General features: G+C 34.0%; 1 protein-coding gene across 1 annotated transcript in view; it reads left to right on the top strand.

Moving 5' to 3' along the window:
• The window catches only part of LOC108192585 (probable LRR receptor-like protein kinase At1g51890), a 67,454-nt gene extending 51,957 nt beyond the window's left edge, over positions 1 to 15,497 (top strand). Inside the window, exons 5-13 of the mRNA XM_017372529.2 lie at positions 13,328 to 13,399; positions 13,487 to 13,555; positions 13,652 to 13,732; positions 13,833 to 13,963; positions 14,064 to 14,293; positions 14,358 to 14,484; positions 14,582 to 14,644; positions 14,738 to 14,930; positions 15,011 to 15,497. Of these exons, the coding sequence (XP_017228018.2) occupies positions 13,328 to 13,399; positions 13,487 to 13,555; positions 13,652 to 13,732; positions 13,833 to 13,963; positions 14,064 to 14,293; positions 14,358 to 14,484; positions 14,582 to 14,644; positions 14,738 to 14,930; positions 15,011 to 15,374 (1,330 nt within the window). The 3' untranslated portion in view covers positions 15,375 to 15,497. The remainder of the gene's footprint in view (positions 1 to 13,327; positions 13,400 to 13,486; positions 13,556 to 13,651; positions 13,733 to 13,832; positions 13,964 to 14,063; positions 14,294 to 14,357; positions 14,485 to 14,581; positions 14,645 to 14,737; positions 14,931 to 15,010) is intronic.
• The last annotated feature ends 12,251 nt before the right edge of the window (positions 15,498 to 27,748 follow it).

The following is a 27,748-nucleotide window of genomic DNA, read 5'->3' as shown; positions in this document are numbered from 1 at the left end:
ATGTCAGATGTAGTCGGCATCGTTGAGTCTGTGAAGCCCATCTACCACGTCATGAACCGTTCTGCTTTTCGTAAAGATTTCATACGCTTTGTTGTTCGAGACCTTCAGTAAGTTCACGGCTAGCTAATATCAAAGGAATTTTATTTCCTACAATTCTGTTAATTTTATTTAATATGTTGACAGTAACGCAACAGCTCACGTAGTTTTCGAAAATGGTTTGGCACATGCATTTAACGTTGCCATGATGGAAGCAAATGAGAAGCCGGCTGTTGTTATAATAGCAAGCTGCAGAATACGCATGTTAGGAGGTAGATTCCGATTTAACTATCTAAAATCAGTATTTCTAATATTTTTTTAATAATACGGATTGATAACCATTTTTTTTCCATTACAGCATCTCCAAATATATCTCAGCTGGCTCCCACAAGGTTTTATTTAAACCCAAAACACCCGGCAGCAGAAGAAATTAGAAGAACCATCGAGACATAAAACACTTCTGTCATTATTTGAATGATAAGTTCATGATATCCGTTTGTAATCAGTAAAGCTCCTGCAGCCCTTCCTAAATTAATGTTTGATGTACAGTTATAAGAGATGATATTATGTATATTATATTTTTTCCAAAACCAAGTTCGTGAGATGCTTTGTGGTTTTAGACAAAATACTCATACTCCCTCCGTCCCGAAATAGTTGTCACATTACTTTCTTTCATGCTCAATTTTACTAAGTTTAGACCAAAAATTATAAGTCAATCACAAATTTTTTTAAAAGACTGTAAATTACATCTTAAAATAGATTAAAAGTCCGGTGACATTTTTTTTGTTGTCAATTGATAAAATATTAATAAATTTCATTCACACTTTAGTCAATCTGACCGGCAGAAAACCAAATGTGACAAATATTTTGGGACGGAGGGAATAGCGTCTACCGCGAATACCCCTAAATTTCATAATTCAGACTACATTTATTTCTTACAGGAAACTTGAAACTATCATACCCAAAAAGAATAAACGTTTCCATGCGATGAGTGATGACTCACCTTTAAGCTTATAAAACAAACTTCACTCAGCATACAAGTTGAAAGAAGAAAACCACAAACTTACATTCAAAGAAAATAGTTATGGATACTTTGGCAAATCTTCGCGCAATTCCGAAACATGACTGGAAAGTCCGGGTCAGAGTTTCAAGGTGCTGGAAACGTAATATTGCTAATGCAGAAATAACTGGAATGGGATTCGTTGTAGTAGACCAAAACGTGAGTGTTCCTCACAACATTTTATGTCATGTAAATCTTTACAGCAGTCATAGAATTATTATATTCATATCCCATGCAACGTAAACTGAGTATTTCAAATCTAAATGCAGGGATCTCGCAAGATGGGTTTGATTAGGACTGGCTTAATGAATGGACTTGAAAATCAATTCGTCGAAGGTCGTATTATCGACATAGTTAACTTTGTAGTGAGACCATACACAGAGTCAAGCGTTAACAGATGCTTCCTAGACGATAATTTCATTTTTCTCACTAGCATCACTAACGTCCTTCCGGTTGATGAAATTGTTCCAAACTTCCCGATCCATGTTTTTGGATGCACTCCTATAAACATGATCGCAGATTTCGATGTCCACGAGACTTGCTTGATTGGTAATCTATACACCCTCTTAAAGTCAACTTCTGTACAGCGTAGAATGACAAAACTTCGCCATATTTCCCTTTTTTGCAGATGTACTAGGGTTCGTGCATAATGTCCAAGGTATCAACCGTTTCATCAACAGGAAGAATGTGGAGCACTCTTTCCTTAATCTGGTTTTATCCAGCACCGAGTAAGATCTTAATTATAAAAACATAAATCATAAATAAATGTAGTCAGATGTAATAACTTTTGAAGAATGTATAATGCACTTGATAGTGAATCATCCGTTAGCGTCAAGCTGTGGAACAATTTGGCAAGCTCTTTTCTTGAAGAATATGAAGGAATGGTTGACCAACCCATGAGGGTATTGATTTCAAGCTGCAAGGTTAATTTCCATCGAGGTACACACTTATCATATATTTATTAGCCAACTTCTCCTCATAAAACCAGCTTCCTATTTAGTGATGGTCATTAAATTTTCCAGGGATTCCTATCTTGACCGATGTACCATGCACAAGGTTTTATATCAATCCAATTCTCCCTGAGCCAACTATACTTGCGAATGGTATTTTTCTATTAGTTATTTAGGATTGTTTGAAAAGTTTTTTCGCTACCAAATCATAATTCCACAAGTAGTCATGTTTAATTATATATATTCGTTGACCTTTCTATTTTTTTTTATGCAGGTTTGGAGAAATATGTGGTTGGTTAACGGATGCTTTGTTTCCTCCTCGCAGTAATCGCTATGTGCCATATGCATAGGTTATGGCTATATCTCTAAGAACAAGCATTACTAATGGCTGTTGTTTTGTGCCAAATTTTGGTTTGTATTAATTAGACTTATGTTCGACTGAAGAAAACTTTTGTCAAGTAAATGCGTACGTCGTCTACCGTAACTTTTATTTTACCATTTTGTTGTGTTATAAACTAGAGTGCTTGAACACTGCTCACGGTTTTTTAAGAGTGCACCTCAAGTTTTTTAATCATTGAAACACCAAAAAAAAAAAAAATTTTTAATAATTTATTCGAAAAAACCCAAAAAATTGTAAATCAAACCAACGCAAAGGCTAATGAAATGGCTCCTAAAAATAATATACACTTATATTTCGGTTCACAAAAAATTTATGCATTTTGTCGTTATTTAAAAATAACATTACCAACGGTAAAGTACAATGCATTAAGAAGAAAATAAATGGGATTAAAAATTGAAGGGTTTTTTTAGTGTGTGCACAAGGGCATACAGTAAGCACTAAATTTGATGAGTTTAGTAGAATTTTATGCAAAAATTGAAGGGTTTTTTTAGTGTATGCCAAGGTAAAGAAGAATGATTTTACATCTGCTATTATAGGACACTGAAAATTTCATGAAATAAGGGAGTATGAATTTCGTACATGGTATAAATTATTTGTTTATATTAATTAAATGCTTCTTTTTAAAAATATAAGTTTATTCGCCAAAGTTTAATACGGAACATCCTGTAGTACAACATTTCTGCCGAAATTTAACTATGAATGTATGTGCAAAAAAATTCAAAAACAATACGTAACATTTTGCAGGAGGGCATATAAAGTTAACATAACTTGCAAATTACGCACAGTGTACATCATGCTTTTTCAACTAACATTTAAGTGACTCCATCTGTTCATATTTATCTGTTCACTTTGAAAATAAGATTTTATTCATATTTATGTGTCCATTTTGACTTGCACAGTAAGAATGTGTTCCTATTTATCTGCATGATTTCAATTATCAAGGTTTCACTTATTAAAAACTTTGTTGAATTCATGTATTCAAGACATAAAGTAGGGTTATTCCACCACTTTCAAGATATTAATTATAGGTATTCAATGAAAAAGTCAAAAAAATCAATTAATTCTGTGTATTTTTTAGTTTTTCCAAAATGGACAAATAAAAAAAGACGGGAGAAAGTATATGTAACAAGCTGGGATGTCTTCCACATTAGATGTCACACTTGCTTGGAATTATTAAAATTAAGTTAGCTATGCATAAATGGTCAAATTTGAACTTCCGCACCTACTTTCAATTTTGGACTACTGTGTTCCTTTGGGAAAGTCCAATAATGCGATTTTTTGGGATTGCGTGCAAAGAGTAGACCTTATTACCCAGTTCAAACACTTTTTCACATTACATCTTCATAGAGCTGCGTTTTAGACAACCAACAACAATGGATAGGAAACGAGTGCAACCAGCGTATGATTTTTTCCACATTTCACACTAATTCATTCTCTACATTTCATATGTACTATACGATAATGGCTGATGATTTTATTTTACAGGGAGAAGAGAATTCCAACTACCATCGCTGCTTCCTCGATGAAAAGGGCAAAAGCCCGGTAATTTTTATATCTTTCTATTGACTACAAAGGGATTTTTTTGTAGATATGTCTGACATATTGTTAAACTTTTGCTTTGTAGAGAGAAATACCCGGAGGAAAATATGTGGTCCAGACAATCATCAAGCCAAACAAGTTCAGAGACCGAATGGCTGGAGCCACAAAAGCAAAAAACTAATGCCAGGTCGTTCACCCTCAAGGTAGACATCGCTGAGGACAAGTTTGATAAACTGGGGGAAAAGATCGAGCACCTTTCTGTCGCAATTGAGCGCCTTATTGAAGTCATCCAGTTGAGTCAGTATAGCTGGAAAGACAATGCGGAAGATTAATTAATAGTAAGTCTTTGGACCGAATAATATTTCAAGATTCTGATAAATGTTGGTAGTTTGGCTCTGCAGCACTTAATTAACCAAGGACGACTTGCCCGTTTTTAAATCTATTGTTTGTGTTTTTTCTTCAATGTTGAACCTTTGTGGTACCGGCCGATTGTGTACTTTATCTGTTTACAGTTTTAATGTGAAACTTCAGAATTTGATAGCAACATTACGCAGATAAAAGAATGTGTTAGCGTATTTTAATTAAAACAAGCATACCAGTAACGAAGCTCAAGATTTAAAGTTTAATGTTTGCATTTGCTAATGGATTTAAAGTGGGAACTGAAGGAGTATGTACTGTTAAGTTGATACAATATTACAGATGTAATAGATCCGAATACTATTTATTTTGTCTATTTATTTAGGTCGACTAAATAATGAAATGAGTCCCTTAGGATGTGTATATTTGATCATATTATTGTTACGTTAACGTTTCACTTACCAAGGTAAATTATTAGAATATTTCTGCTTATGCACTAAAATGAAACGGATTCGATAGAAGCATGCGAATGGTCAGGTAGATTGGCATTGAACCAAGAGCGTATCACAATTGTGCAGTTATTTTGAACAAACACATTCAGACGAACCTTTTTACTTATGGAATATGTAAGGACGGCCAGCAAAGTATGTAACGTTATGTCTACTACATTAAGTTACCTAGAACCTTTTAATTACCAACGTTATTAGTCAAGTTAAATGAAAAGCTTCGGCACAAGGTTATATACAAAGTTCCAAAAAGATAGCAGTAATCACATACTATTTGCGTGTTTTAAAATTTTCAACAATGTCTTCTTCCATTCTTCTCAGTTTCGACTATGATATAATAGCTCTTATCTTTTCTAAGCTTATTATTGAATCATTCCTCGATTTTGCTAATCTTTTCTGGGTTTGGCATTTCAATCAATCTATAAGCACAATAAGAAATGTCCTTCGAAAGTTGGATTGGGATCAAATGTACGTCTTGCTTAATGAGCCACTAGATGGCTACCGCGAGAGATTTGAGAGTTTTCTCAAAGTTTGTCTAGAGCTTGATGTTGAACAAGCACACTTCCTCAACTCCACCAAAATGCTGTTGAGGGGACAGTGTGTGCACCATCATCTCGACATTTTGAAAATGAATTCAACAATTCACTTCCCCTCATATTTTTCCTATTTAGTTTTCAAAGGCATGCACTGCCCATTTCACTGGGATGAGACTGTCAAGGAAATGCGATCGGTTTTGGTCAATCCAGCCACGAAGAACAAAGTGCTAGATCTAATAGTCTTGATTCGAGAAATTAATGACGAAGATGCATTCCCTATTTTTCCAATATACAAGCTCTGTCCTAACGCCAAGAACAAGCAATCGTTCTTGCATTCTGCTTGGTTTCCTAATCAAAGTGCTGTTTGGGTTGCTCTATGTGACAAGGTTGTAACACAATCGGCACATGAGGTTGATATTTTTCAACAGTATATTAGAGATGAACACATTTTGCAGACGCGGTGTGCTTATTGTTCAATGCAATGCATACTGTACAGAGTTGCTCATGGCTTATTTGTTTAAATTTGTTTAGTACATCAGTCTACAGCCTTTAATTTGTTGTCATGTTTTGGGTTTGAATTTAATATATTTTTACATATATTAAACCTTATCACCACTTCACATACAAATCATGTAAATTCGTAAGACCAGAAATTTTAATTTATGACACACTATATTCGAAGGCTTTCAAATTGAATTCAATTAAATTTTATGCTCTTAACTATAAAACAGCAAACCTTTTGGTATATAACAATATTAACATTTCACCATTCGCCCACTATAGCATGCAAATTCCATATGTGTATAAGAGATGCAGGATTTTATTCACACGGCTTATTGGTTTCTGCAATACCAATAGAGTCTACTACTTGACGGTCAAGTTTTTTTTTCAGAATGCTAATATTGCTGCATTAACTACAAAGTAATGGAAGTAATGGATTCTATTCTGCACCAAAGCGGAATATACAATTTCTATGGTATTGTCGTATTGTATCACGGTGATAAATTTAAGTTAATCTTCAATTTGTAGTTTTTATAGTAAGAATAAAAACTACAAATTCTATGGTATTCACGTATTGCATGACGATGATAAATTTATGTTAATCTTAAATTATTTTCTTTTCTGCAAACCAGTACATATCATTTATTGGATACTTCTGATTGACTTTTCTAACTATTATGAACAGGGAAAGTTTGATTTTCAAGTCTGTTTAAAGACATAGATAATATTAAGTTCCGAAAACGAACAGCCAACTTCAATTTGAACTGTTTATGTTACGTAGTCTACTGCTCTATCCCATGTCCTGTGTTCATTTTTCAAAGCCAAGAACTGTGGCTTCTACCTATAGCAAATACACATCTACATATAGCTAGCAGACATATCTTATCAGCAGGTTATATCAAACAGTACACCTGCCTGAAGCACACAGCCTGTAAACCAAAAACTGTTCCAAGAGAGCAACCCCCAAATATGCGTGGTTTTTAAGAACAGAACCTGAATAAGACCGCTAAGAAAACCATTCCCTGTACAAACTTTAATAATAGATTTTTACCGTTGAATGTAACATTTCAACTTCAGTTGTCTGCTAAATTTGGTGCTAATATACTATATTCATAGAGTCTTGCTATATTTAGTACAAACTATAACAACAATTATAATTGCCAAGACTTCAAAAGTATAAAGGATTAGGGAAATAAATGAAGAATAGATTTATATTTCAACCTGTTCAAGTCCACTAGAGAGTCGCTGAATCTTGGCCACGGAAGTAGCACAAATCATAGCAGATGTGATATTATTTTAACACCAAAAACCAATTTTTTGTCTTACACTATAAAAATAGCTACACTTTTTTTTAGCTTGAAGTTGGACTTGCTCTAATATGGCCTATAACATGTATGCATTGTTACACTAAGTTGATATTTTTTTAAACAAAATAAGTTCATATCCAACCAAAAACTTTCAGATGGATTCTCTATCAATGCTTCAATCATGCTCGAGAATAGATTGGAAAGTTCGAGTGCGTGTTTCCAGAACCTGGAAACATGTATCAGCCAGAGGGGATGTTATTGGAATTAGTTTCATTGGAGTTGATGACAATGTAAGTTTATTGCTAAATTATTATCCTACATTACATTCATTGGATTATTTCAAGGTTATTAGATAGATTTTTTAGTGTTAAAAAACCTAAATATATATGTATATTCATACAGGCGTCCCGCATGGAAGGTTGGATAAGATCTGCATTAGTCAACCTGTTCGAACCTGAATTCGTAGAAGGCCGGGTTATTGATATCCAAAATTTTGCCGTGCGACCATACCGTGATTACGAAACAAATAAATCTTTTAGAGGTGATAACCACATCTTACTGACTCCCATAACTGTTATCTTTCCCGTTGAGCAAATTCTTCCAAACTTTCCGATGCATGTGTTTTGTTGTATTCCTCTGAATCTCATCCCAGAACATGCTGAACAAGAAAGCTACTTGCTAGGTAAGGTTCATACGTTTAATAACGAATTTTAATCCATGTTAAAAACCCATCATGTTTAAACTGCTTATCACACAATACTTGCAGATGTAGTAGGCATAATCCAATCTGTTGAGAATTTCAACAGCTACACAGACCGTAATGGGATTGAGCAGTCGTCTGTAAGATTTGTTTTAGCTAACAATGAGTAAGATATTTGTTTCTCTATAAATATCCCAACTTAGTTCAATGATATAACAATATCTCATACATTCTTACGATTTCTTATCTTACTCTAAGTGAGACTACCATAAGTGTAACATTTTGGAACAATTTAGCAATCAGTTTTATGAGACAAACTGAAGGCTTTGAACCCTATCCCATAACCGTGATAATCTCAAGCTGTAAAGTTATCATGCATCGAGGTAAAAATTGTTAATTGACTTTTTTACCCTTCTTAGTTACATTACATGTTTTCTATGATACAAGCAAATATTATTGCAGGCAATCCAACTTTGACCAATTTGAATGCAACAAGGTTTTACGTCAATCCATTACTGCCATCTCCTCACATGCTGTTAAATGGTTAGTATAGAAATAATCAATTTATTGGCGTTAATCTTAATTTTTTCAAATGAATCCTAACAATATATAATACTGTTACAAAAAATGTGTTGTATATGTGGCAGGTCATAAAGAGTTTGCACTTTTTTAGCGAATGGTTATTAACGGCGAGCATATTTATGATAAATAATTTGGGTGTTCCACCTAATTCAATGGTATGTTATAGAAAATGTGCAGAAAAATTTTTATTTCTTCCAAAAGTGTATTACAAGTATAAATGGAGTTGTATATAATTAAATAATCTTCATTTTAATTTATAATTTTTGATTTTGTAGGTATTGAAAATTTCGTAGTTGGCTGACGGATGGTCTTTTTGGCGAGGCAATACGGAAGATTATTGTTGAGTGTTTTATGGATATGCATTAGTAATGTTTTTTGTTTTATGACAATTTGTGATATGTAATAATTAATTAAAATTCTGTTGGTCTAATGAATTCAATTGGTTCTTCTATGGCGAGTACATAAAATTATATGTCCTTTTGACCGTTAAGATCTGCTTTAAAACTCGATTATATCTTTGGGTTTTTTTAATACAATATATCAATATGTGATATATTTTGTTTATGGTTAAAAATTGTTTTGAAATGAGTATGGTAATATAAATTTGAATTATGAAAAAAAAATTATATTTGCCATTGACCATATTATGCAACAAAACTTGGCTACTGTTCGATGCAATGCATATTGTACAAAGTTCTTTATGGATTCCATGTTTAATAATCACCACTGCTTTGTAATAATCTCTACATGGTCTAATTCTTCGTTCCATTTTGCTCTCTTTCACTTTACATCCCAAGAAGGACATATATTCACACCTGTTTTAGTGTTGATATGCATCAAAAACACTTGAAAGGAAAATATCTGTTTTTCGCTTACGCTATCATATTCAGTTCGACACTGTGTCACACAGTTTCCCAGTTGTTTTATTCATTAAAGAGAACATTCAACCTATAAACTTTGTGTTGTCTAGAATCCATACGTTATTAATTTTGACATCAGACATTTAGAACATTAATCGATTGCTGCATAGTATGACTAACACCACATTCATTTAAGAGTTCTTTAATTATTTAACCATCTTTTACTTTTTACATGGTTTTCCGAAAAAATTAGGAAAAGTCCTTATTCTGAGTTTATTAAGCCACAGACTTGATGAATGACATGTTATTTATTTTTTTATTCTCCCCAATGATTTACATCTCTTTTGAAATTTTAAAAAGTATGAAATATAATAAAGTTTATTTATTAATACAGTATACTTTTGAAAAAAAAAATAAATTTTCCTATAATTGGTACGTTTAAATTACAAAATATAAAAATTACTTATAATAAAAATTCATTCAAACACTTTTAATAACTTATAAGGCAAGTTCCCTTATCAATTTTATTACGTTACTTTATTTTAAGAAATAAGACACAACTTTAAGTTAATCCAAAGGGCTCATATGCCTTCCAACATTTTGTCATTTTCTCCGGGCATCCTTTAGCTTTGTTATTATATAAGTTATGAGTTAGAAATTATTTCCAAACTAATTCAGAAACACCACAAACAAAACGACAGAACAATGGATAGCTTGGTTACTCTCCTGCCCACTGCAAAACAGGACTGGAAGATCAGGGTTAGGGTTTCCAGGAAATGGGCACAACTTCGTGCAAACGGCCAAACCTTCGGAATTAACATGATCTTGGTTGATGAAAATGTAAGATTTTAAATCGATGTTAACCGTTTACATATTTTTTCTTTCAAAATATCTGAAACTGAAGATATACTACTTTCTATGAATACTGAATGAAGGACGTTCGTACTCATGCATGGATGAAATCGAGCATTATATCAAGGCTAGATGATTCTCTGGTGGAAGGTGGTGTATTTCAGATTGAGAATTTCAGTGTGAGGCGTTACGGGGAAAATGAAAGGAACCAGTGTTTCACAGGTGATAAGCGGATTTTCTTTACGGAGTCCACAGTGGTGATGCCTTGCATCCAGCCTCATGAATTCATCCCACAGCACGTGTTTGACTGCATTCCTTTGAACACCGTTCGTCAACATTCAACTCAGGATACATATCTAATCGGTAAGAAATTTTGCCAACATATTGTAACTATTTCGTCCAGGTTGTCTGGATGCAAAACCCTTTCCACAATTAAAGCGTTATAAATTTCCCACTATATTTAGATGTATGTGGCATTGTTAAGGATCTTCAACCAATCCAACAATTTGTGAGCATTACCGGAAAAGAGCAAATAGTTGTCAAATTCGCCCTATCCGATAACAAGTAAGGAAGAGGTGTTTGAAATAGGTTTTTTTTAACACTTTTATCTTCAGTAAAATAATAGCTATTGTTTTTTTTAAAGCAACAACACTGTAAGAGCAACTATGTGGAACGAACAGGCTCTTTTCATGCACATGTCTTTGGCTTTCACCACCCAGCGACCACTCATCGTAATAATATCAAGCTGCAAACCTCATCTCTGGCAAGGTGTTAACAGAAGAAAAAGATTGACAACATATAATACTTAAAAACTGCAGATGTTGATATAGCTTTTCTCATTTCTTACCAGGAACACCCACTGTAACAAATATGCAAGCAACAAGGGTTTTCTTTAACTCCTCTCACCAAACTGCCGCTAATTTAAGGGCTGGTAAGAAACAGTATGAACCGAATAGTCCAACTCTTATTCTAAAGTTTTCAATAAAATAATTCATCTTTTCAATGTCCATGTTTATCATGCAGGATATGGGAATTAAGCTATTTGCGGGATGCAGACTTATTAGTTGTTGCTGTTAAATTTCCTGGACTCTTAATTATGTTGATGAAATCTTTATTAAATTGTTATTATTTATAAATTCCTCAACTATGATGTCGTGTAGTTTTTCTGGCTCTGATATATGCTTAGGCTTCATAATCAATTTTATAAATTTTCACTTTTTATAAGGAAACTTATATAATATATTAATCATTATCAATTAATTTTGAAAGTGTTATTGCAAACTTTGCTTTGTTTATTCTGGAAATCAGAGGGAAGAATAGTCATTTGTTTAACTACATACTGTTTCAATTTAGTTTATTTCTGATTCACTACATGCCTTTTGTACAATTTTCAAACCAAAGATTTGTGGCAGAGATTTTTAGACAAGACCTGGGCATATAAGCAAAAGCTGTGATCCATACCTCATCGCATTTAAGTCAAAACAGATTACACACTGACTTTATGTTCAACCCTTATAAACACAGTACCGTAGTATTACAATACCAAGCACTAAAAAACGAATGTTTTGCACCAGGTGTTTTAAATACAGTCACCAATTGATGAAATTTTATGTCTACTACACTGAGTTGTAGTAAATTTGTTAAGCCACACTGTTAATGACAAGGAAAAGCTAAAAACACCTTTTCAAGGTTATATGTGCTCTTCCAATTTGGCATCAATGTCTTTTTCCATTTTTCTTATTATGGATTACGACATAATAGCTATCATATATTCTAATCTTATAACCGAATCATTCAACGATTTTACTAATATTTTCTGGGTTTGGCATCTCAATTAATCTATAAGCACCATCAGATATGTACTTCTAAAAATGGATTGGGATCGGTTTTACATAATGATCGACAACCCATAAGAAGTCCAGCCGTAGAGATTTGAACGTTTTGTACAAGTCTGTTTGGAGCTTGATGCTGAACAAGCGCATTTTGTATTCTCCACCACAATGTTGTTGAGACGCCAAACTGTCCAGCATCATCTCCAGGTTCTGAAAATGAATTGGACATATCACTTCCCCTCCCATTTTGCCTACTTAGTTTACAAAGTTATGCACAGTCTATTTCAGTGGTATCATACTGTGAAAGATTTGGGTTCAGTGACTGCAATTCCAACAACGAGAAATACAGTGCCTGAACTGAAAAACTTAATTCGAGAATTTAACGGTGAAGCTAAATATGACAGTAATTATGGATTTCTCTATACGACAAGATTCTATCACGGTTACAAAATGAAGTCAACGTATTCGAAATCAATATTACAGGTCACCATATTTTCCAAACTAACTGTGATTACTGTTCCATGCAGTGCATGCATACCATATCATCCTGCATGCTTTAAATTTTCTCTATATTTTAGTTGGGTGGAATTTATTTTTACATTGCAACTGCATTCCCTAAACGTTTTAGTAATTCATGCAAACACAATGCTGTATAAGATTCTCTGAATCTGAAGTTAAGCAAGGTCTTTTCTAATTTTGGCATTGAAGTTTTTCGCAACTTTAATATTATGACTCAGCAGCACATCAAGATCTCCACGATAGCATTACCCCATGCATTACAGTTTTGGAGAATTCTTAAGAAACACATTCACACAAGCTTTATACTTATGGTGTATGTAACAAAATGAATTTAATGAAGATTTATGCTTTTAACTATAAAATAGCACAGTTTTTGGTATACAGCAATATTAGCAATTTTTCAACAAAATGTAAATTTCAACATTCTCCCCCAAACATCATGCAGATCCCCTATATATGTCCAGAACACAGGCAGGATCTTATTTCAGCGGGTAAATGATAACTGCAACACCAATTTTATTTTAGGATGCTAAAGTTGTTGCAGCAACTACAAAGTGCAACTACTAAGCTTATGATTCATTCAGTCCTTCATTTACTAAGTTGAGAGTTTGCACGATTAAGGATTGGAAAGGATTTCTCCCCCGCGTGCGAAGCAGCGGGCAAGGATTCCTAGTATATATAGTTTGTAGAACAGCTTAGGACTGCACAGAATTCCACCTTGCATTTCCAAAGCTTTTAATTTCTACACATGTTGATCCTATATATTCATCATTTGATTTTTTTAATTCAGGAACTTGTCAAGCAGTCAACTGACAGGAGAGATCATTCCCTCTATAGCCAATCTTACACAACTAAGAACTTTGTAAGTGTACATAATCAACAATTGTCTCTTGTCTAGATTAATTTCTCCTAGTTTAAATTCATTTTATGCGGTTCCTTTTTTCAATAGGGATTTGTCTAACAATAGCCTAAGCGGGCAAGTGCCAGAATTTTTATCTCTACTCCCTTTAAGTGTGCTGTAAGTTGTTTATACCCTGAAACAGCCTTTTCATGAAATTACGCTTATATGAGGAAATAACTCATTTTGATCTTAATCTTCTGATTCTACACACAGGAAGTTGAAAGGAAATCAGTTTACTGGTCCACTTCCAGCTCAACTCTTAGAAAACCAAAAGAATGGGATTCTGTCATTGAGGTTTATGCTTTACTCTGCTAGCTAGAAGATTTTTACAGGTGTGTCCATCTATAACGCTTTATATGCCAGACTGAGTATATGTTATATATTATATACACAGTTATGACGACTCTGGAGATAAAGAGAAGAAGAACAAGTATATTCCTGCAATTGTCGCAACTGTACTTGGTTTGCTACTCTTGGCTGCTATACTGTTTGGCATGTGGATGATCAGAGGGAGAGTGATGCTAGGTATTAAAACATTATACGTGAAAACCTTCAAAGCTTAAATAATGGGTAAAATTAAATATCTTTTGCATATGTTGAGCTATATAATTTGTTCTATGAACAGCGTTTACGAAAGCAGGTAAGCAACCAGAAGCAAGTATAAGTGACATAGAGAGAATTAGAAAGGACAGACTGTTTACGTACTCCCAGGTTGAGGAAATAGCTGATAATTTCCAAGAAATGCTGGGTAAAGGTGGTTTCGGCAGAGTGTATCGTGGCTCTCTAGATGGCACTCAGGTTGCTGTAAAGATACTACTCTCCCCACCAACAACAAGAAGTGATTTTAAAAACGAGGTATGTCGTCTTTTAGTCTTTGTTCTTACCATGAACATGCACCATTACTGAGTTTGAATTGCAGGTGAGTCTGTTGATGAGGATTCACCATAAGAACTTGACCTCTATGGTTGGTTACTGTGACGAGGAACCGAACATGGGTATCATTTATGAGTACATGGCTGGACGGAACTTAGAGGAGTATCTCTCAGGTAAATAGTATTTTGGATCTTTGGGTAGCTAATCAAATTTTCATATATTGAGGTATTTAACAATTCTAGATTTATTTATAAAATTTTATGGATGCAGGAAATAGCATAGGCATTTCCAACTGGGTTGAAAGACTTAAAATAGCACTGGATATAGCACAAGGTAAAAAGTTTATGAGTTTTCTCGTTTCATTCCTCTTTGTTGTATAAACTATCTATTTAATTACAGTTCTTATTATTGTAAACATGAATAAAGGACTGGAGTATTTGCACCATGGATGCAAACCTGCAATCATCCACAGAGATGTGAAAACAACTAACGTCTTATTGAACGAACAATTCGAAGCAAAGTTGGCTGATTTTGGCTTGTCTAGAGCTTACTCAGATCAAGGGGGCACTCACGTATCAACAATTCATGTCGCTGGCACTCCTGGTTATATTGACCCCGAGTAATTGACTATAACTTTGTTCATTTTTGCAAAATAAAACAGGGAACCTAAGCATGACAATAGTTTTCTTTTTACTGCAGTTATCAATATAACAACAAGAAGCTAACGGAAAAAAGTGATGTGTTCAGTTTCGGGGTTGTTCTGCTTGTGATGATAACAGGACTATCACCAAAAATACTATCAGGAACAGAAGAGATTCACATTTCTCGGTGGGTTTACTTGAATGGTAAAAATGGTGATGTTACAAAGATATCAGATTCGAGGTTTGGAGGAAAATTTGATGTGAATTCTATGCGGAACGCAATTGAATTAGCACTGTCATGCACATCTTCGAATCAATCTGAAAAGTCATCTCAGAGGCCAACTATGAACATCGTGGTGAATGATCTAAAAGTGTGCCTGGCTATAGAACTTGGTACCCAAGATGCTGATCCAAATCCTTGATCCAGAGAGGTCGCTAAGATCAAGCTAGTTGCATCTATAGTTGCAGAGTGCAAGTCCTTGATTTTTATTTATTGTTAATGTGGCCCGAATTAGATTCATATTTTATTGGAAGTTTTCTGATCATGTTCCTGTCTTTATAATTTTATATCAATCTTCAAAAAATAACGGACATAAGATATAAACAATGGTTAGATGCTATAACACATTTATCACGTTTTGTTATGTAATGTTTCATCGGCAATAATAATATAAAACTCTCACAAACGTAGAAATCGGAATAAGTCATCTATTATCTATCTAATAGAGCAAGGCTGAGTAATTTAATTCAAAATGCCAAATTTGCCCTTTGCCCATACACATATTTATATACTATATAAAAGGTCATTATTGACTTTAATCCTAACGTATTTATTAGCTATTAATGTCTAATCATTAATATACATTAATTACCTTATAATTAAAACTTCAATATATATATGTATATTATATTTATAATCACGATTTAATAATAAATAAATAAATAAATATCCAATGTTGTAAAAAGCATAAATCAGAAAATCTGTAATTTTAGTCATCAATTTAACCGAATTTTACCAAATCGTATTAAAAATCCGTCTATTTATCGATTATTCGGTTAATTGGCCGATTTTTAGGATATTTAATTATTATGATTTAATAAAATTATATATATATATATATATATTGGAATAATTATAAATATAATATATAACTATACGGCAAAGACTCTAATTCGACAAGAATCTCATTTTTTATATCAAACATTCAATAATTTTAGGTGAGTGATAATTTAATTATATAATAAAATTTTAAATAGTGTATATTTTTTTATTTATATTTAATAAATATCATAATAGTGAGGATATATGTACATTTACACATCAAGATAATATGACTTAAAATACAAATAAATATAAATTTTAAATAGTTTTATTAATTTAAGATTATATATATATATAAATAATATATATCTACTCATTTTTAAAATTTTAAACTTTCCCCGCAAATTTTGTAAATTTTACTCCCTCTGTCCCATTTAATTGTATACGTTTTTTTTTAACTGCTCGACACGCATTTCAATGCTCTTATAAAACTTAGTTCCGTAATTTATTTTTGAGATTTTCTTTTTCTGAATAAAAATATAACATCCAAACTTTAATTCAGAAAAAGAAAATTTTAAAAATAAATTCCACAACTACACTTTACAGGAGCATTAAAGTCCGTGCCGCGTCCCCGTCCCCCAATGTATACAACTCAGGGGGACGGAGGGAGTAATATTCTACCTGCTTTTTGACTGACTAATCCAATTTTGACCAATTAACCATCGACTTAAGCAAAGTTTGCCAAATCGGATTAAGAAATCCGTTTGATTATCGGTTATTCGGTTAATCGACCGATTTTTAGAATATTTAATTATTATGATTTAATAAAATTAGATACATACATACATATATATATACATATATATATATATATATATATATATATATATATATATATATATATAATAGAACAATTATAAATATAATATATAACTATACGATAAAGACTCCGATTCGGTAAAAATCTTATTTTTTATATTAAATTCTCAATAAGTTTAGGTGAGTGACAATTTAATTATATAATAAAAATTTAAATAGTGTATATTTTTTATATTTATATTTTAATAAATATTTGAGGATATGTGTACATTTAGATATCAAGATAATATGACTTAAAATTTAAATAAATGTAAAATTTAAATTATTTTTTAATACCAATGGATCATCACGGATGTTAGTTCGTCGAAAGCTTTGACAAGATTTCACATAGTTTCTAAATGATTTTGACGCGGTACCCGTATTCTTCTGGTGGGATGTTCTGGATTCGTATCACTATAGTCCGCAAAAGTATTACATGGGAGTGGGAGAAGGCAAGGACGAGGCTCCATTGGGTTCGATTAGTGACGGTTAATGTATTGACTTTTGTTGCTTTGGTAGCGTAGATGAAGCAGAAACGGATGGATTACGGAATCAAGTTAATTCAAAAAAGTGTGAAAATAATGGCAGTTCTTGTCCAGTTTGAAATCTCTGTTTCAGATTATTGTCACCCATCATCGATAAACGAGAATTGTTTAGGTGAGTCTCATGTGAAGAAGACCATGAGCTAAAGTATTATATTTATATTATATCACACACTATTTTATGTATCGGGCACTACGCCGGGGGTCTTCACGGAAACAGCCTCTCTACCTTAAGGGTAGGGGCATGGCTGCGTGCATCTTACCCTTCTCAGACTCTAACGGGATATACTGAGTGTGTTTGGTTTGGTTTGGAACAAAAAGATATAACATACATTAAAAATATAATTTAAAGCAACACGTGCTTTGCACGGGTTAAGAAGCTAGTTTATATATAAGTCAGAATTTGGGACAAAATCTTTAATAATAATATGAAATTCTCACAAACGCATAAATCAAATTAAGTCGTTTATGAGACACAATTTTATACTCCGTATTCATCTAACCACCGGCTCATTGGAGTCCCGGCATGTTCGGATTAGGGAGCCCAAACTTGGGATCCTATTCAATTGAGATTTATTCAATTGAGATTTTTAGAAAATTTTCTCAATTTCATAAAATTCAAAGAAATTCAATTCAGATTTTAAAATTTATAAGAATCTTGATTTTAAATTATGCTTTGATATTTGATGTTATTCAATTTGAATTGTTTAAATCTAAATACTATGTTAAATCGTTATTGTCATTTGTTACGTGTGCAGTTAAAACATAAAGGAAATTAACAAATATAAGAAATCTTTATAAATTAATAATAATATTTATTTATTTATCGAATTAGTTAATTAATCAATGTCAAATATATCCATCGCTATTAGATTGGACCAAAAATCTATAACTAAAATATTAATTTTATTATTAATTATTAATTAATCAAGATTTTACTATATCAATATGTGAAAAAAGAAAAGAGACCGACAATCGCAAACCCAGAAACTGCTAAACACGTACTTCCTCCGTCCCAGTCATTTGTATACAAATGGCTGGGACACGGAAATCAAAAAATTGCGTAAAAAATAGTAAAGTTAGATGAAAAGTGGGTAGAGTGGTGGGACCCATTAATATTTAATACTCCCTCCGTCCCCTCCAATTCTTATCGTTTGGAATGGGGTGCTCGGCACGTATTTTAAGACTCATATAAAATATAGTTTTATAACTTATTTTTATAATTTTCTTTTTCTGAATAAAAATTTTAACATTAGATTTTTATTCAGAAAATTTTTTTTTAAAAATAAGTTATGTAACTATACTTTATATGAGCTTTAAAATACGTGTCGAGCTCTCCATTCTAAATGATAAGAATTGGAGGGGACGGAGGGGGTAATAGATTTGAGATAGTAGAGGAAAGTAGTGGGTGTAATAGTGTTTATATTATTATAAAATAGAGATAGTGGAGGAAAGTAGTTGGTGTAATGATTTTTTATATTATAAAAATTTACTACTTTTGGAATATATACAATTGATGGGACGTGCCAAAAAGAAAACTGTATACAATTCAGTCAGAGGAGGGAGTATTGAATTAGTTTATGAGCCAAATCAACTTGACTCACTGACATTGAGCTCAATTAATGTCGCTTGCTATTTTTTTTAATTTTACAATTGTTTTGTTTAATTTATATCAAATAAATAATAAAATAAATTTCATAAAATTTAAATATATTAACATAAATATTAGAATCATAACGTTTCATTTGATTATACTAACAGTCAGGAAAAATGTGTGGAACTCAATTAAAAATAAAGTTTACTTCTCAAAAAAATATTAGAAGTATTTATTTGATGTTTTTTATGATTTTATTGATTCAAATGAGATCCAAAATTTCCAAGTGATCCATTTGATATTTTCTAGTATAAAAAGTGTCATGATTTTTTTTTGAAACGGAAAAAAAAGTGACATGATTAATGATTAACTTTATATTTTACGTCATTAAATTGTGGCACATGAACACGTATGTTTATTACTACCCGGTTTGAATTCAGATATTGTTGGACATGTATATTTGGTACTAATAATTTATATTCGTTATTTGACAAAGAAAATAAAAATTTATTAAAAAAGAGGTACAATTTTATGTATATTTCTTCAGAAATAAATTTTTATTTTTGAAAAATAGAATTAGCCAAAAACACCATTATATGATTTAATAGCTCGAAACTTGAGTTTTTAATCGATCGATATTAATATTATGTTTTTTTTATCAGGATCTACATACTCGGAGATGAGTTGTATCTCGAGATATAATAACCGCATCACGGGAGTTCATTCATTCAAAAAAAATTATCATCTGACCGAAAAACATGCAAGATATCTTCGATCGTTTTGATAATAATACTTTAATGTCTAAGAGGAAAAACCCATATAAATCTCTACCAAGGATCCTGCAAAAAACACATGAAATAAGAAGAACATAAGTATATATATAAAAATTATATACATTACACAATTATAAGCGATAGTATATCCAAAAATAAATTATTTCTAAAAGTGTGTGTTTATATATTTTCTAAAGTAAAAAAATAAAATAAAGTAAACCAAAGAAGGATATTTGGTTAGACACTAAAGTAATTAAAAATCAGTAAATTACTTCTTACAAGCCGAAATCTACGCCATCACTTATGGCACCCATATATGAATAGTACAAATCCGCCTCAATTAAGGCACAATTAACATTTAAATCATTTAAAAAAAATTATTTATGACATGAGCAATGCTAGGTACCCCAAAATATTTTCCCAAAAATTGTTACCAAATGATGTGGCAAACAAGTGGAGAGTTATGATTGGGTGATGAATGAATCTACAAGGAGGCCTCATTATTTTGGGAGTAAATGCAACCAATCAGGATTAGACACCTCATTTGGGAAAAAAATTTGGGACAATTTTTTGGGGTCCCTAGCATTTTCCTTATGACATCAATCAATCAATTCAATTTACGGGAGCCAATCACTACTAAATATAATATATCGCCATAATATGAATTTATTACAGTCAAACAAACTTAATGAATTTAAATGTAGCAATTAAAATTGAAACAAAGCTGTTTAAATCTCAAAAACAGTTTGATGAAATTTAATTAGAAATTTCAAGATCAAAAACGATTTTCAACTTAAAAAAATGAAACTTCTGATTGACTACAAATGAATAATAATACAAGCTAGAATTTAAAACATACATGTACTATCTCAATGAATCAACAATTGACTAAAAAATTATTGACTCATCTCATTGGAAAATTTGATAAAAAAAGAAACAACTAGTGATCACAAAGCCAATCATATATTACACAAATAAACAATTATCTCAAGGTGTAAAAGTGTACAAAAAACTTAAAATTTTAACCAAAAAATCATGCAATAAAATATAGACTTCCAAAGACTATAACAATTAAGCAAAAAAGCTAAGATACTCATCGTGAACATCTCATAATAGAGTGATCGAGAAAAATAACAAGTAGCAGATATATGAATTCAAGACTATCGATATTCACATCTTCATCCAACATTTATAAACACATAACCCAACAAAATGAATATAACAATAAATTTTCAAAAGTTTGAGATAACATACCTCAATTGTGGCCTAAATACACACAACAAACATTCATAATATAATAAAAAACTAAAGAAAAATATGTTAAGACATCAATAATCATATAGCAACATCGCCTAGTCACCATACTCAAGTTTTGACGAATTGAATATGAAATCAACACTGAATTCCGCGTTTTGATGGAGAGCAAGAAGATAGATCTTACCGCGTTTAGTTGCTCATTTACTTGAATTGTGTGGTTTTAGATTTGATTCTTCTTAATTGATTTTGGATATCTTTTGAGGAGCGTTATTTCTTCTTTCGATCTATTATTTGAAGGAGCGTATCTGCTGCTTGTGTTTCTTTAGTTCTGTTAGAGCATCTTCAATGGCGTTAGTTATAATCATTGGCTAAATGGGACCTGTAAAGCATCTCCAATGGTGTTGACTAAAATCGTTGGTTAAATTGGACCTGTAAGACATTATGTAAAATTTGCTGAACCTGTAAGACATTGTGCTTCAATATTGGCTATATTGGTTGGCTATAATTTAAAAATAGTATGTTATTAATATTTAGATTGTTATAAATAGAATATATAAGTTTAATATGGTAATAATTTATAGAAGGAGGAAAATATATTGCGGGAGATGACGTGGAATTTAGTATAGATCTGTAGTGGTTCGACAAATATAGTGATCCATAGATGAATGACTATAATTATAGACAATGGGTTGCTATGGTTGGAGTGGCGTTTTTTGTGGACACTGGCTAAAATTTTTAATTTTGGAAAGCCACCTAGACTTTTAGCTAAGGGCTTCTCATGGTTGGAGATGCTCTAAGACATTATGTAAAATTTGGTGAACTTGTAAGATATTTTGCTTCAATGGTATTGGCTATATTAGTTGACTATAATTTAAAAATAGTATGTTATTAATATTTTAGATTGGTAAAATAGAATATATCAGTTCAATATGGTAATAAATGATGTGCAATCTTTCGACAGATTCTTTACAGACCTGTAGAGGTTCGACAAATTTAGCCATCCAGAGGAAGTTGGCTAAATTTATAGACAACAGTTGGGTATGGTTGGAGTATCAGTTTTTCGAGCTGTTGGCTAAAATTTTTTATTTTTAGCATGCCACCTCATCTTTTAGCTAAAGGCTCGCAATGGTTGGAGAAGCTCTTATATACACTACAGGACAAATATTTTGAATACCGTTTTTTAAACCACAGTTCGTTCAAGTAGATGTTAAATTCTCTGGATTGATTCAGTTGTAGTTTTTTAACTTCAGCAAAGTGCTGGTAAATATTACTCCCTCTGTCCCGGTTTAAGAGTTGTTTTTGTCATTTTTTGTTTTTTATTTTCAAGACACCTAAACTACTCTTATTTATGATACCCTACTTTTATATGTTTCCAAGTTTTATTAGTCACCTATATTATTTTTCAACGCCTACACCTACTCCTTTTCACCTTCTCTTTCACATGTATATATACTCTATATTATACTTACATTTTTCATCTCAGTTATATGTATGTTAAACACAAGATAAATATAGTGGTCATAAAAAATGTCTAGGAGAAAAACAAAGTTGAGAAGAGTACAAGCTGAGATTAATGGGGATGCAAGGGTACAAGCTGATTATGATCTGAATGAGATTCCACAAGATGAAGGAAGACCTCCCCCTTAAGAATCAATATACCAGGTCATTTACATGATGTGGAGCATCTACTTTCCCATTGTTTTGAAATTATTTGAATAATTTCTATTATAATTTTTAGATTACATGTGATGTATGTCTAGAATATGTGATTTGGTTTTTATATGTATGAGCAATGAAAAGCTTTTGATTATTGGAATGAAATTTATCTATTTAGTGCATTTTTTTTTAGTTACTCTTTTACATGTTTGTTAGAATATAAAAATTAATTTATTAACAATAATTTAAAAATGTGGCACTACAACACCAAAAAGACATAATTTTTGTATGTAAAGATATTTTTTTTGTTTGTTAAAGTTATAAAAAATACTCAAAGGTTAGTTGTTAAAATATACTTTTATAAATGAAAAGAATTATTTGACAATATTTGACGACTTTAACTTAAACATGTGATTATTATAAAACTATTATAAATGAAAAGAATTGAAAAAAAAAATTTTTGTGATTTGATTTTCCAGTGATTTAAAAAAAATAGTGTTTTTGTTTGTTTGCTAAAGTTAAAAAATACTCAGAAGTTAGTTGTTAAATATAAAATTCTTTTAACATCAATTTATTAACAATATTTTATGATTTTGATTTAAACACGTGATTATTATAGAGAAGTATTACAAACGAAAAAAAACAAATATTTGTGATTTGATAATCTTAATTTTATATGCTTCCATTTTTGTGGTTTTCTTTCTGAAAGACGTCGCACTTGTAACACCAAAGTGACATAACTTGTCTATGTAAAACATTTTTAAAAAATAGTCAAAATTAGTTGTTTTAATAAAATTGTATTAAAATAAATTTATTTACAATATTTTATGATTTTGAATTAATTGTATAATTATAGAACTATCAAAAACAACCAAAAATTCTGATTGGATATTTTGTGATTTTATATACTTTCATTTTTGGAGTAATTTTGTATTAAAAAATATAGCTCAAAAACAATTTCTTACAGGACATTAGAAAAAAGTTTTTAAATTTTTTAAGGACTTAAAATTTAGTTGTCAAAATATGAATATGCACTAAAAATAATTTTTCTTTAATTTTAATATTATATCAATGAAAAAACTTAAAAATTACAATTTTCTGGTCAAATTTAACTACTTGAGCTTAACCAGAGAATTACACTTTGAATGAGTTGAGCGTCACATCTCATCTGTTTAGGAAGCCTGCCTTGTCTCTCCAAAATGTTTTTCTTAATATGAGGTATGCTATATGTTGATAGAGGAATTTGGTGAATAACCAAACGCGAGGTTCGTTGACGGACTTAGGTGTTTCACGGTGATTATATGACGGAAATCCGCCGTGGGCGGTGGTTTTAGGTGTTTGAGGGTGGCTGAGATCAAGGGAATATATTTCTGCTCTCGTTCTCACAACTCTCGATATATCCCCTTGATGTGCCTATGTACCCCTTTATATAGGGGATCAAGCCGTACGTAGTTCTATGAGACCAAGACTCCTAGTTTGATCAGGACTAGGCCTCTTGGGGATAAGACCAACCTTGGGTCAGTGACTTATCACTTAGAGTTCTACTCCAGTTAGAAGTAAGCCTTGAGGCAATTACCCTAGACTCCTAGTCCAAGTACATCACGGATACAGCATCATCTCCACTACGAGAGATGACACTAACCGCTACTCTTCGTAGCATGGAGTAGACATCGGATAGAGCCGTGACCACTTCCTTGAGGCGTAGGGACGCGTCCTTACCCCCTAATGAAGGTTCTCACTAAGAGGTAAGACCAATGAGGAGCCAAGTTACACGATCGTCCCAGTCCCCCAATGAGGGCTAACTCACCAGAATACAGGACCCGGACATATGATCGGCCTTCATGTTACCCCTGAGGGCCTTCTACAACCATGATCACCCCAAGCCCCCGCACGAGGACAACCCGGCAGATAGCAGGATTGAGGATTATAGATCACGCCCGGTCGTAACCCGGGAACTATCAGATGAGCCTGATAACTTCCAGATGAGCCTGGCACTAGTCTTCATATCCCTCGGAAAGGTCGTCATCGAGACTCCCTCAACCTTACACACACATTACTTACCCGTGGGCGCGACCACGGAGGGCGCGCCCTCTGTCTTCACTATTTATTCCTCTTCATTCTTCAGACATGGCCTCCTGTTCCCGAAACACAAGGCCGCGCCTCCCGGGACCACCCCGTGGAGGGCGCGCCTTTGCCCCCTGCACATGGCCAAAACTGGCCATAACAAGTACTCCCCAGATTTTGTAGATATCGTAGATGTCTGTGAAATCTTCTCAGCGCAACCCTACACCTTCCTTCCTCCAAGCTTGAATTCGCAATTAGGGCGCGCCCTTACTTCGAACGGCGCGACCTCGACTTTTTGAAGAATTTGAAAAGTTGTAACCGTTAGAGGGACAGCTGTCACATTTATCGTTTACTATAAATACCCCTTCTCCTTCTTCACTTCATCATTTTCACACACTCTCTCTCCTCCCGGCGACTTAAGCGGCGATTTCAAATTTCCGGCACCAGAACTCCACTTTCCAGCCACTTTCCGGCGGTTCACACCCCTAAAATCGAATCCCTTCTTCTCAAGGTACGTTTTCATTGTTATTTCATCACATTCCACCGAGTATTTTGTTAGATTTAGCACCATGTCTTTTCATCTTCTCGCTGTTCTTCGTGTTCTTGCGGTTATATATATGCGTATGTATATGTGTATTTAGATCCGCCTGCGTTTGATCCAAAACCCGTAGTTAACAACAAAACATAACTTGTTTGTGTAACAATGCCAAAGCATACGGAGGGCACGGCTATGAACCAAGGCGCGCCTTCCTCGTTAGCCTCTCCATCCTTAGTTAGGCCAACCTTATTCACAATAGTTTCTACCGATGCCTTCCCTTCTTTCCTTTCCAGGAGTAACCAAGGGCGCGCCCCTATGGTGGAGGGCGCGGCCTATGTTACTCACCTAGTGGACCGCGTTCAAACACTATCCCTTTATTTACTTCATCATTCTCTCTCTTTATTCATCTCCAGGGGCGCGCCCTTACAGCCTCTTTTCTTTTTATTTTCAGCTGGCAGACAAGGGCGTGTCTCCCTCTTTTCATCCATTTCGAGAGTTCTTGAGCCGCATCGGAATTTCAGTCTCACCCCCTGAAGTCTTTCCTCCTTCCCCTCCAAGAAGTCCACAAAGGGTTCCTCAGAAATTCTTAGATACGATCAACATGCAAATAGCAGAAGGCACTTTCTGCTCAGACATGGATTCTTCTTCCCCCCATCTTTAGGACATTCCCCAAGCTCAACCATCCAGTCGATGGGCGCGCCCAGATGACTATGATTCCGAAATTGAGTCCTGGTTCTAGGACGTGCCCGTGTCCTCCAAAACCGATAAAACAACCGAGGCCGCGCCCTCCGTGCCTGACACGACAACCGCAGCCGCGCCTTCCAGGCCTGATAAGGGGAAAAGCATAGCTGTTGAGGACTCCCCTGACTCTCCATCACATCCTTCTTCTCATCAAGGAGATTCTTCTGACTCTGAGGGCGCGCCCGAGGAGGGTCCTAGTGAATTCATCATTACTTCTCCTGATAGTTCTCTAGAGCCATACGAACATCCCAAAATCGAGCTGTGGGAGGAAGATATTGACCGGGATGCCCTTTCTGACAACGATACCCTGTCCCCCAGAGCAGTGGAGGCTATCAAGAAAAGGGCAGGAAGAATGTCTTGCGTAGACCAAGACTCTTTTATCTCGTGGGACGAGCTCGAGTGGCTACAAGATTATTATCATATGCAGGGGAAGTCTGTGGTTCCCAAGGAAGGGATGCGCCCACATCGGTTCGATAGGGAAAACATCAGAATCCCCAGGATGGTTACCACATTGAGACACGTTCCCCTGGGCGTGACCGCGCCCTTACCTCAATACTACGTCGACCTGTGCGACTGGTTCAAGGTCGCACCCATCCAATTATCACCCAATTCTTATATGTTAGCCGCAGGGCTATACATTCTCTTTGACAAGGTGGGTCTGGGCGCGCCCTCCATGCGAGAATTGAGCCATTTCTTCAGGCTTGCCTAGAGCCATCCTGGGTACTTCTACCTAGTTGTGCAGCACGAGCACAACAAAAAAGGTCTTTATGAAGGGAGGAACACCCATGTAAAGAAGTGGAAAGATACCTTCTTTTACACATACAACACAACTCGAGTCACCACCCAATTCAACCCCAATCCAGGTACATCTTCAAAACATACCCCTTCAAAGGGCGCGCCTTCTTTCTTTATGAAGGGCGCGACCTCTTTACTCTTTTTTACTTAGGTTTTTTACACTTCTCCTTTTTTAATAGTTTATCACGACAAAATCTCCCTTTCCGCAAAGGAAGCTGCCCGCGTCGCCAAAATATTTGAACTCCCAGCCTCAGAACGGAACATCCCTTCGGTGGTAAAAGAAGAAAACCTAATAAAAGTCAAATTGTTACCCAAAGAAGTGGGAACGAAGGTGGGATGGAGGAAATTCATTGACGGGCGCGCCGTCGGTGACAAAACTAAGGGAACTAAGAGAAAGAGATCTGAGTCTAGCGACTCAGACAATGGTGACGAAGATGGTGAGCTATGGTCGCGCCTTTGATAATGGGCGCGGCCTCTTTTAAGTAATGCTTATATTTACCACTGTCATGTTGTCTCTTATTTTGCACTCCCTATGCATCTTGTATTATTTATCTCACCCTGCCTTTAGTACACATTTCTTTTTAATAAGAGAGGGCGCGACTTTCGTACTTTTGCTGAATTCTAACCCTCGTCTTATGTTTACTTATGCAGACATGCCTCGTCCAAGTTTCCTGAGCAAGAATGGTACCGCCGCCCACCAATCTGACAAGGCCGCGCCTTTTGGGTCTAAACAACCTCAAGAAAAGGCCTTGGCCTCAGCTCTGACTCGGGCCATTCCCGATATCCCTGAGGCTCCTTCTACTGAACATCAGCCTGCCAAGAGGAAAAGGCAGCTGAGCAAGGGCGCGCCTTCAATGAGTAAATCGGTGCGTCACTTTGCCGACATGGGTGATACCTATGTCGAGGATGAGGAGCTTGACAAGTGGAGGGCGAAGC

The sequence above is a fragment of the Daucus carota genome, chromosome 6 (assembly GCF_001625215.2).
Source record: "Daucus carota subsp. sativus chromosome 6, DH1 v3.0, whole genome shotgun sequence".
NCBI classification, from domain to species: Eukaryota; Viridiplantae; Streptophyta; class Magnoliopsida; order Apiales; family Apiaceae; genus Daucus; species Daucus carota.
The sequence above is the reverse complement of the archived record's forward strand: the minus strand, read 5'-3'. Positions and strand labels throughout refer to the sequence as shown.